Here is a 12,581-nt window from a genome sequence, read left to right as displayed (position 1 = left end):
CTTGGATAATATGAGATAAATCAGGCTGATACTTCCTCAGCATCGAAACATGGAATACATCATGAATACCAGATAAGGCTGGAGGCAATGCAAGTCGATAAGCTAGATTGCCTATCTTCTCCAAAATCTCATACGGTCCAATAAAACACGGAGAAAACTTCCCTCGCTTACCAAATCGAACAGTACCCCTGAAAGGTGAAATATTAAAGAATACTCTGTCTCCCTGCTCAAAACTCAAAGGTCGACGTCTTACGTTCGCATACTGTGCTTGTCTGTCTTGAGTTGTTTTCATTCGCTTCTGAATAAGTTTCACTTTGTCAGTCATCTCTCTAATCATATCAGGACCAATCTCAGGTACCTCTGTCACATCATCCTAGTACAACGGTGATCGGCACTTCTTACCATAAAACTCTTCAAATGGAGCCATCTCAATGCTAGTCTGATAATTGTTGTTGTACGAGAACTCCATAGGTGGTAACGAATCTTGCCAGTTTGTACTCAAATCAAGTACTACAGCTCTCAGCAAATCCTCAAGAGTTTGAATTGTTCGTTCTGACTATCCGTCAGTTTGAGGATGATAAGAAGTACTCAAATGTAAATGTGTACCTAAAGCATGTTGTAGGCTATGCCAAAAGTGCGATCTAAATTGAGGGTCGCGATCAGATACAATCGACTTAGGCACTCCGTGCAATCTTACCACTTCCTTGACATATAAATCTGCCATCTAATCATTTTGATATGTCATTTGGTATGAAAAAAAAAACTGATTTCTTCAGCCTATCAATGATCACCCAAATCGCATCACAACCTCGGGATGATCGTGGCAACTTCGTCACAAAGTCCATAGAAATGTCATCCCATTTCCATTCTGGAATTGACAAACTCTGTAACAGACCACCAGGTTTCTTTCTCTCTGCCTTCACCTATTGACAATTCATACATCTAGATACGTATTCAGTGACATCTAATTTCATCTGTTTCCACCAGTAATGATTCTTCAAATCATTATACATTTTCCTGCCACCAGGATGAATACTGTATTTACTACAATGCGCTTCTTTTAATATTAGCTGTTTTAGATCAGAAACCTTTGGAACAACAAGTCGGTTATTCACATATAAGATATCATCAGTAATGACCTTATATTCAGATTGATGTCCAGACTTAACTATTTCAACTGATTTATGAATACCCTGATCTTCTTTCTGTGCATCCTTGATTTGAATCACTAATTCAGGCTCAGCTCGAATTGCATGAATAGGCCTCATATCTGTCTTAAATGCTAATCCAGAGATGCAAAAATCTTCAATCAAATGAGATACAACTACAATAGATAAGGACAAAGCACATACCTTCCTACTTAGAGCATCTGCAGCAACATTTGATTTCCCTGGATAATATTTGATTTCACAATCAAAGTCCTTCAACAAATCTAACCATCTTCGTTGTCTCATGTTCAATTCAGATTGCCTAAACAGATATTTCAAACCTTTATGATCAAAATAAATTTCAAACTTTTCACCGTACAAATAATGACGCCATATCTTCAATGCAAAGAAGATGGCTGCCAATTCAAGATCATGAATTTGATATCGTGTCTCATGTGGCTTCAACTATCTCGAAGCATAAGCAACAACATGATATCGTTGCATCAACACACATCCTATTACCCTGTGAGAAGCATCACAATAAAGAGTGAAATAACCATTACCTGAAGGGATAGTCAAGACTGGCACACTTGTCAGCCTCTTCTTCAATTCAATAAAACTATCTTCACAAACCTCAGTCCAGATATACGGTGCATTTTTTTGTGTGAGTTGAGTAATAGGTTTGGCAATACTCGAGAAATATTTAATAAAGCAACGATAATATTCTACTAAACCCATAAAACTCGGTATCTCTGGTACAGATGTAGGTCTAGGCCAACTGATCACTGCCTCAACCTTGCTCGAATCGACTAAAATACCGTCTTCGGATATAATATGACCTAGAAATACTACCTTTTTCAACCAAAATTCATATTTAGATAGCTTGACATACAATCTTTCAGCTCTCAAAGTCTTCAGAACTATTCTCAAATGGTCAACATGATCACATAGGTTCTTGGAATAGATCAGAATATTGTCAATAAATATGATAACGAAATCATCAAGATATTTATGAAATACTCGATTCATAAGACCCATAAATATCGCTGGAGCATTCGTCAAACCAAACGGCGTAACAATGAATTCAAAGTGACCATACCTCGTTCGAAAATCAGTTTTAGATACATCTTCATCTCTTACTCTCAATTGATGGTAGCCGGATCTCAAATCAATTTTTGAATATACCGACGAACCCTACAACTGATTAAACAAATCATCAAGGCGAGGTAAAGGATAAAGATTCTTTACCGTTGCTTTGTTCAGTTGTCCGTAGTCAATACACAATCTCATTGTTCCATCCTTCTTTCGTACAAAAAGTACCGGTGCACCCCAAGGAGAGACACTCGGTCTAATGTACCCTTTGGCTAACAAATCTTCCAACTGTTCTTTCAACTCTTTCAGTTCAACTGGTGCCATTCGATAGGGAGCTTTCGAAATATGTTGCGTACCTGGCATCAGTTCTATGCTGAAGTCTATCTCTTGATATGGTGGCAATCCTAGAATCTCATCAGGAAAGACATCAGCAAATTCACTAAGCACTGGCAAATCAGCCAATTTCGGGCTAGTTTTTGTCACATCTACAACATATAAAAGAAAGCCCTCTGCTCCTTTCTGCAGTAAACGTGTCATGGATAGAACATATATCAAAGGAATACGAGATTTTGAACCTTTACCATAAAATCTCCATTAATCAGCCATCTTAGGTCTGAACTGTACAACCTTCTAAACACAATCAACTGTATCCCTGTACTTGGTTAACATGTGTATGCCAATAATACAGTCAAATTCGGATTAACCAAGCACAATACAGTATAATTCAAGCTCATTACCATCGTAATGCAAGAAACAGTGTCTAACTGACTTCATGGATACTATACCTTTTCCCAAAAGTGAGGAAATAGATACAATAGCAGATAATGACTTGACAGGTAATGAATGCATTAACGCAAATTGTTCAGATATAAAGGTATGAGAAGCTCCTGTATCAACTAGCACATAAGCAGGATAACTGCAGAGAAAACAAGAACCTGCTATCACATCATCAGGAGATGCCTTTGCCTGCTCCTCAATCAAAGCAAACACTCGAGCTTGCTGTCTCGGAGGTTGACTCACTGTCTGACTTCCTCCTCCTCTACCTTGTTGCCGAGTCTGTGGTTGGAATGAATGAACAGAAGATACAGATTGAGCCACTGGTCTAGATGATCCCGCACCTTATGAACCTCCAACACCATGCTGTGGGAAGACTCTCGCAAAATTTCCGGTCTAGTTGCAGATATGACAACTGCCAAACACTCCTCGACACTGGTCATTGGCATGACGACCTCCACACTTGGTACAGTACACCTCAGAACCACTAGACTTATGTCAAGCTCTAAACTATTTAGATCCACTCAATCTTGATGAACTACCTACAGATCGCTTAAACTGTTTTCCTTTTCTTTTAAAGAAATTCTTTTTACCACTGCTAGAACCTCCTCCTTCAAATCAAGGTGGTGGTGGAATCTGTGGTTGTTCTTGGGGTTGTCTCAGTGGTGCTGGCACAAATTGTTTTCCTCGTTGTCTCAATAATCCACCTTTAGCCCCCTTTGCACGATCAAGAGCATCGGCAAAGTTCTTCGGTCGTCCCGCATTCACGAGAGTAAAAACATCTGGATTCAACCCGTTAATGAATTGGTCAACTTGAGCTTCATCACTGTCTGCTATATGGGGAGCAAATTTCAGCGGACTCGTAAATTTGGCAACATATTGTTCAATGTTCAATTGCCCTTGCTGCAAGCTAGAAAATTCCGCTCCTTTCTCTTTTCTATAAGACACTGGGAAGAATCGTTGATAGAAAGCAGTTTTAAAAACAGACCATATAATGATTGTACCTCGATGCTCTAGTGCTCTTCATGTTGCTATCCACCAACCTTTTGCAACTTCATGTAGTTGGTGTATAACGAGTTTGACTCGATGATCATCGGCATAGTCAAGGGATTCAAACAACTCTTCAATATCCTCGAGCCAACTCTCACATTCCACAGAGTTCTCAGTTCCTTTCAGTGTTAGCGGTTTAAACGACTGAAAGCGTTTCAACAAAGTTTCCATCGGAGTAGCAGTCATATCCACCATATCTCTCGAAGTACTACCCTATTCAATTCTAAGCATTTTTGTTGTCGGTGGCACTATCGGTTCTACTCTCTGTGCTTCGGTTGCTTGTGGCACTGTCGGTGCTATCACTGCCTGTTCTGGCAAAGAAACTGTACCAGTCTGTCTCGTCTCTTGTCTTCGAGGCATATTTGATTATCAAATAGATTAGTACACAATACAAGCTCAATTATAACAAATTTGTTTCAGTCCTCCTCTGATTATCATTTTCATGCCTTCTCACGAGATCAAGTTCTGGTTCATTCTCAGTCAAGACATGCTTCCAATCAAATCATATAAGCAGGTAGCATGCACTTCTCAAAGATGTAAATCAGTTCAGATAATAAACATGCTTCAAGAATAAATAAACAATTAGATAGAAGATTCAATCTACCCCGCTCATTCTAGTTCAGTCCAAAACTAACTTCGCTCTGATACCACCTGTTGTGGGGCCTCGGGTTGCTAATCTCAATATTTGGGCCAATAGTAAATAAACATGATTAAAGGACCAAGGAGAAGAAGCAATCAAAACAAAATTTTTTATTTTTTTTATTCAAGGGTGGGTGCACTCGGTCGGTTAAAAACCGCAGATCGAGCGCCCCTAATTTCTCCAACCTTCCAGTTGGGTGAAATGGTGCTGCGCTTGGTCTGCTCTCTTCTGCAGACCGGGCGCTGCCCTGAGCAGATTCATGCTTTGGTTTTGCAGCTCAACATTTGATCCTTCCTTTCCATCAAATCCATCATAATCAATTCCAAAACAAGTCTAAATATATAGAACAAGATTTAAACATGCATACAAGTAGTTGATACATCAAACTAGAGGTTTGGAATCCAACAAAAGCATGAAATTATACAAGTGTTCAACAACTTCTCAAGAACATCAACATATATGGTTTCTAACATGCTTGTTAGGATTAATATACATATCGATTCAACTATAAACAACCCGAGTCCACATCTAATCTTCTTTCATGAGCTACCCTCGTCGACTTTGTCCAGCTCCTGCCCCATCTGTCGTCATGCACACATACAAAACAAGACAACAGCCGAAAATGTCCGGTGTGAATACAATCTCAGTATAATCAACATATATACGCGTTAAATAACAGCATATCGACTCTAGACATTTCAACTCGAGAATAGAGAAAACGCATATATAAAGAATTGATTCCTATCACACTCTTTGCCATCAAGATTCGTATACGATCTTGACATGGATATCCATCTATCGTCGTCCCATCAGACTCAAAAATAAGTTCGCCTCAGACCTTGGCATAAGAATCAATTCATATCTAATATCATATCATATCAAATAAAGATCCAATACCTGATATGGATTAACAACATCATAACATAATCAAAACGATAAACAAGTATGTGATTTTGGCGGGACAACTCAAGAAGCTTCATTCTTGAGTTTCAAATCTCTGACTTGCGATGTCATCTTATACCTTCTTGTTTTATCTTGGTTCTTGAAGCTTCAATTCTGAAACAAAATAATAAGAACACATATATCAAACTCTAACCAACTTCCGAACTCAATCATCATTCACTCTTCACAATCAAACAACTTCAAACCTAGCTCAACTTCTTCGTCGATTCGAAAGCGTCAATATCGAGTTTTCAACTCTTATCAAATGCTGAAATGAAGTGTTCATAACAAAATATATCAGCAAGACATCATATCAAACTCAGCTCAATCAAACAATATTCAAACTCGATCAAATTCGTTCACCGGCGGCGTAACGACTAAAAATCGGTTACCGAAACGATACCGACTTCGAGCCAACAATCATACACCACATATATCAGCATATTAACAGAATAAACCAGCATATCAGAGGCTATTTAGGTCGACACACATGCTTGAAATCATATCAAATACAACCGATATCCGTTCTTTGATTCGACTTCGATACGGTATATATACAAACTCAAGATCACATAAAAAATCTCAAAATATGTTGAATCATCAGAATACTTACACCAAATCGAAGCTTGTCTCAAGATGATCGCAGTGCTATGTCCGGAATTTAAATCGGATAACCGGATCAAAAGATACAAAGATTTGAAGATGATGTCTCAAGAAGAAAAGTGAAGTCTCAGCTCTTGCTTCTGCAATTCTGAAGGAAATCTTTTACTTACACGTACAAGTGGATGACTAAGCAATGAAAAAAATATATTCAAGCCAAATTGCATTTTAGTCCCTTAATTCTTCATATTTTTCAATTTAGTCCTTGACCCTTATTTTTATTTAATTTCAATCCTAAATAATTTAAGAATATTAGAATTGAAATCAAAACTCTAAAAATTATCAAATTAAATAATCCCGGATTAAAATTCAATAATCTCAGATTAAATCAAATAATTCTGGGCCTTACACTCAGAGTGGAAATTCTTCGAGGCAGTCAGCTCAGCCTTAAAGGCAAGCTACTGCAGTCCATTCCTTCCAGCCTCAGCAGCAAACACGTCAGGGAGGCAACCAGATTTTGAATCAACCTCCTAGGAAATAGGCGAGGGTGTTTGATTTTACATAGGATCAGGCTCAGGCAGCATCTCGGGATGTCATAGCAGGTAATTGTTCAATTTTTGGTTACCCTGCTCATGTTTTGATAGATACAGATGCTTCCCATTACTTTATTTTTGAACTATTTGTTGTGATGCATTCTTTATCTACTGAGCCTTTGTCTGCTTTAGTTGTCGTTACTTCACCTTTGGGTGGGGGAATTATATCTGTTAAATTTGTTCGGGATTGTGAATTGAGGTCGGAGGGGAATCTGATTGAATTTGATTGTGTTGTACTTGGTTTATCTGATTTTTACTGCATGGTTGGTATATATGCTTTTAACCAAGTACAGAGCTATGGTTGATTGTTTTCAAAAGTTAGTTCGATTCCAACCCGAGATGGCAGAGGAGTGGAAATTCTTTGGTAAGGGTTCTCGATCTAGAATTCCTTCGATTTCTGTTTTATCTATCATTAAATTGTTACAGAGAGGAGCGGAGGGATTCTTGATCTATGCTATTGATGTCTTGAAGTCTAGCCCTGAGTTTTCTGAGATACCAGTGTTTAGGGAATTTGCGGATGTTTTCCCGGAAGATATTCAGGATTGCAGCCTATTCGTGAGATCGAATTCAGTATTGAGTTGGCATCAGGTACGCAACCGATTTCTAAAGCCCCTTACCGAATGGCTCATGTAGAATTGAAGGAAATGAAAGAACAGTTGGAATACTTGATTTCGAAGGGATACATTCGACCCAGTGTGTCACCTTGGGGTGCTCCGGTCTTATTTGTTTGCAAGAAATATGGCTCTATACGACTCTGCATCGATTACCGCCAACTGAACCAAGAGACGGTAAAGAACAGGTACCCTTTACCTAGAATAGATGACCTCTTTGATCAATTGCAGGGTTCTTGTGTATATTCTAAGATTTATTTGAGTTCCGAATATCATCAGCTGAGGGTTCGGGATGAGGATGTTCCTAAGACTGCGTTTAGAATGAGGTATGACCAATTTGAGTTTATTGTCATGCTGTTCGGTTTGACTAATGCTCCAGAAGTCTTTATGGGATTAATGAATCGTATCTTTCAGCGGTACTTAGATGAGTTTGTTATTATTTTCATCGATGATATTCTTATCTATTCGAAGAGTCGTTCTGACCATGCAGAGCATTGGAGGACCGTCTTGCAGATTTTGAGGGCCGAGCAATTGTTTGCCAAACTATCTAAGTGCGAGTTTTGGTTGAACCAAGTCGTTTTTCTTGGTCATATTATCTCTGGAGATGGGATTTCTGTCGATCCCAGCAAGATCGAGGCAGTTATGAACTGGCGTAGGCCGACTTCTGTGCCTGAAATTCAAAATTTTGTGGGTTTAGCGGGTTACTATCGCAGATTCATCCATGGTTTCTCATCTATTGCGAAGCCAATTACCCAGCTGACTCAGAAGAACGCGCCTTTTGTCTGGACTGAAGAGTGTGAGACTAGTTTCATTGATCTGAAGAAGAGATTGACTAGCGCTCCAATTATTTCTATTCCATCAGGTACTTGAGGTTTTACCGTTTATTGCGATGCTTCTAATCAAGGTCATGGATGTGTTCTTATGCAGAGGAATCACGTGATAGCATATGCGTCGAGGCAGTTGAAACCGCATGAGACTCATTTTCCGGTGCATGATCTGGAGCTCTCCGCAATCGTCTTTGCTTTGAAAATTTGCCGTCATTATCTTTACGGTGAGACTTTTGAGATCTTTTCTGATCATAAGAGCCTTAAGTATTTATTTTCACAGTCAGAGTTGAATATGAGGTAGAGAAGATGGTTAGATTTGCTGAAGTATTTCGACTGTGAGATTAAGTATTATCCGGGGAAGTCGAATGCAGCTGCTGATGCATTGAGCCGGAAGCTCTGTTCTTTATCTCTTTCTACTATAGGTGCTTCTCAGTTGATCGCCGACTGTTGCAATTCTGGCCTAGAGTTTGAGACTGATAGGAGATCTATTCAAGTTTGTGCTATTCGAGCCGAGCCAGAGTTATTAGTAGCGATCAGAGAAGCACAGAGATCTGATCCGAGGGTTCAGAGTTCTATAGAGAGAGTCAGATCAGGACACCAGTCTGAGTTTCATGTCAGGGATGATGTGTTGTTTGTGAATAACCGTATTGTTGTGCCTGATATTGCAGAGTTGAAACAGAGGATTTTGAGAAAGGAACATTGCAGTCGATACAGTGTTTATCCATGTGGCCGAAAAATGTATAATGACCTGAGGAGTCAGTTTTGGTGGAAGAAGTTGAAGGGTGATGTCACGAGTTTTTTATCCTGATGTTTGAAATTTCAGCAGATGAAAGCAGAGAGGAAGCGACCGGGTGGTTTGTTGCACAGTTTATCCATACCAGAGTGGAAGTGGGATCACATTTCAATGGATTTTGTAACGAAGCTACCGCGTTCACTTCGAGGATATGATACTATCTGGGTAGTGATCGACCGTTTGACGAAATCCGCCTGTTTGATTCCATACAAAATGACATATCGACATGATCAGATGGCCGAAATGTATGTCAGGAAGATTGTTAGATTGCATGGCGTGCCGAGATCGATTGTTTCCGACCGAGATCCTCGGTTTACTTCTCACTTCTGGCACAGTTTACAGGAGGCTATTGGTACTCGATTGCACTTGAGTATATCTTATCATCTTTAGAAAGACGGTCAGTCAGAGCGGACGATTCAGACTCTTGAGGATATGCTGAGAGCTGTAGTGCTTGACTTTGGCATTAGTTGGCAAGATTTGTTGCCTCTTGTAGATTTTTCGTACAACAACAGCTTCCAGACGAGTATCGGTATGGCACCATTCGAAGCATTGTACGGGAAGAAGTGCAGATCTCCTCTGTACTGGGATGAGATTTCTGAGTCCCTTGACTTGGGACCAGATATGATTCGGGACATTGCCGAGCAAGTGAAGATCATTCGTTTGAGAATGAAGACGACACATGATAGACAAGAAAAGTATGTGAATATCAGACGTAGACGTCTGAGCTTCTACCAGGGAGACCGAGTATTCTTTAAGATTTCTCCTTTCAGAGGCACGGTTAGATTTGGGATGAGAGGGAAGTTGTCTCCTAGATTCATCGGTCCGTACGAGATTCTAGAGAAGTTAGGCGATCTTGCCTACAGATTAGCCCTTCCTCCTTAATTATCGGGTATTCACGACATTTTCCATGTCTCTATGCTGCGGAAGTATCCTCCAAATCCTTATCACGTTCTTCAGCATGACGAAGCCAAACTTTACGATACTCTGAGTTACTTCGAGAGACCGATTCAGATTCTCGACCGAAAGGAGAAGCAACTTAGAACCAATTAAATCGATTCCTTTGGTGAAGGTGCAGTGGAGTCATCATGGAGTCGAGGAAGCAACTTGGGAGACAGAGTCTGACATGAGACAGAGATTTCCAAACTTATTCTGACAAAGTGAGTCCTTATTTCTGTTCTGGTTCTTTATTCTATCTTATTAGTTGTGATTCTTATTGATTTCGAGGACGAAATCTCTTTTTAGAGGGGGAGAATTGTAACGCCCAAATTTTATATTAATTGAGTTTATTTGAGATAATCAATGATTTCAGAATTTGAGAGCCAAATTTTTATTGATCAGGGTCTATTTTGCTATTTCTGGATTTTACAGGGACTAAAACACAAATATGGAGTTTGTTAGATATTTATAAGGGATTTTGACTTTTTCTTCACCCTATCTTCTTCCTTTCCATCGCTTCCTCCATTGAAGACGCCATTTGAGTTCTTTGAGCTTTCAGATTTCAGTTTTCGGTCAATCCGTCCGTTGGAATTTATTTCTGAAGGCAGATTAGCGATCACCGCAACGAGAGCTTCGTTTTATCGTAAGTATTTTTCCGATCAATTGCACTTCTATTTTCGGATGTTGTTAGAATCGATTGAGTTTCGGTTATGTTGTTCTTGACAGAGTTCTTATCGTTTACTCTCAGTCGGTTTTGAAATAGAGCGTCATTTGGAATTTTTATTATTTTTGTAGTGATTTTCGAAAATGGGGATTTTGAGATTTGATGGGTTTGAGCCTTTTTGTTGTACTGGTATTTATATGAGTTGGTATCGATATTGTATTGTTGTTTGCGTTTTTGGTTTGATCAGAATATAGCCGTTATGCCGCCGGTTTGAGTTTTTGGACTATAGTTTGGTTTGGATTGATTGGAACCGTTTTCAGTCAAATGTGGATGTCGATATTGATCTAGATCTTTTATTATCTCTTTTACAGATTTATTTGAAGGCCGTTAGTTGCGGGATTTCAGAATTTGAATATTTCTAGAGATTGGAGACGGTATAGTATAGATTTTCTTATTATTGTTTAAGGATATTAGAATGAATCTTGATTGAGGAATCGTTGTTGTTTCCAGGTTTGGAGCATCGACGTATTGAGAAGAGGTATAAGACAACTTAGCGTTGAATGGAACGAGTGACTCGAATCCGGCTTGATTCAAGCGTTCCGGAGAAACCACATACTTTCTTGATATTTGATTATTTGAATTGATTGAGTTATTATTTGCATTTCATTCATATTGAGCCTAATGATTCGTTCATTTTGAGTAAGACGTTCTGAGAATTATAGGTGGGGGCTTTGTAGGTGATTTACTACAATAGCTGAGTAACTCCCTATATTTTTTTCAGAGTCTAGAGGTTTTAATCATACACCATCCACCTCAAGTAGAGAAGGAGGTGTGACTGGTGTGATGTTTCATCCTCGGGATCCCATAGAGGAAGAAAAGAATCAGATCACCTTTCAATTATCCAGACTTGATAATCCCAGAGTTTTTAAGACATGCATTTAATTTTAGATTACTTCTTGAATTGCATGGTTGAGATTTGTATATCATTAGTTGATATATTGAATATTGCATGTTTGTTGCTTATTCTAGGAATGTTATTTGATCGAGAAAATACTAACACTTAAATTTAGTATAATTATCTCTCTTTTATGCTCAATATTATCGCAAGTGCACGACTCAAGTTATAGAAAAGTGTACTGAGTACGAGTATCGTCCTCAGGGACTATGTCACAATAATTCAATTATTTAATTTCTATACCCCAAAGTAACGAAAATTTGATTTTTGATTATTCTAAAATTATAAAGTAAATAATTTAATTTAAAGATGCTTAAATGAAAATAAAATAAACCACAACAATGCTTAGCACAGAAAAATATAATATGAGAAAATTTTGTTGGAATCTCGGTTCACCTTCCCCCTAATTGAATTTGGACGATTGAAATTACTTTTATACTCAAAAATTTGACAAGAACTCCTGAATTATTGAAACTCTCTCTCGAGTTGATGCCAAACTAATTCAAGTTAATAAAACAATCAAATCTCTTTGATTATTATCATTACTGATTGCTTTGCGATCATTGAATTTCTACAACTTTCAACCTGGTGGTCTATGGTTATCAACATGTACTAAATATCATATCTCTATGCATATTTTAAGTCCATGGATTTTATCACCCTTCCTAATCATGAATCTATCTCTCGACAGCAATTCACAATCTACGAATATAAATTAAAGTTAGCTACTCCTAAACATAAAATAATAAACCATTATAAAATCAAATACTCGCATAAAAACTCAATCAATTCGTCCAAAGATTCAATCAGAAAAACATTTTTTGGGGTTAGGATCCCCTAAATTGCAACAAAATAAGGGTTTAGCTACTACAACTCATAATAAAATTCAAACTAATAAAGTTTTTAACATAAAATTTCAGAAATTGCGAATAAGAAGAACTTCCAAAGAGAAAGAG

At 38.3% G+C, this 12,581-nt stretch overlaps 1 protein-coding gene across 1 annotated transcript; it reads right to left on the bottom strand.

The window, feature by feature from the left end:
• Positions 1 to 3,632: 3,632 nt before the first annotated feature.
• LOC140861354 (uncharacterized) lies at positions 3,633 to 4,259 on the bottom strand. The gene is made up of 2 exons (XM_073264369.1): positions 4,058 to 4,259; positions 3,633 to 3,961 (listed from the first exon to the last, which is right to left on the bottom strand). The coding sequence occupies exons 1-2, from the start codon at positions 4,257 to 4,259 to the stop codon at positions 3,633 to 3,635; spliced, it is 531 nt and encodes a 176-aa protein (XP_073120470.1).
• Positions 4,260 to 12,581: the final 8,322 nt, after the last annotated feature.

This window comes from Henckelia pumila, chromosome 4, assembly GCF_033568475.1.
Source record: "Henckelia pumila isolate YLH828 chromosome 4, ASM3356847v2, whole genome shotgun sequence".
NCBI lineage: Eukaryota > Viridiplantae > Streptophyta > Magnoliopsida > Lamiales > Gesneriaceae > Henckelia > Henckelia pumila.
This window is presented reverse-complemented; position numbering and strand designations above follow the sequence as displayed.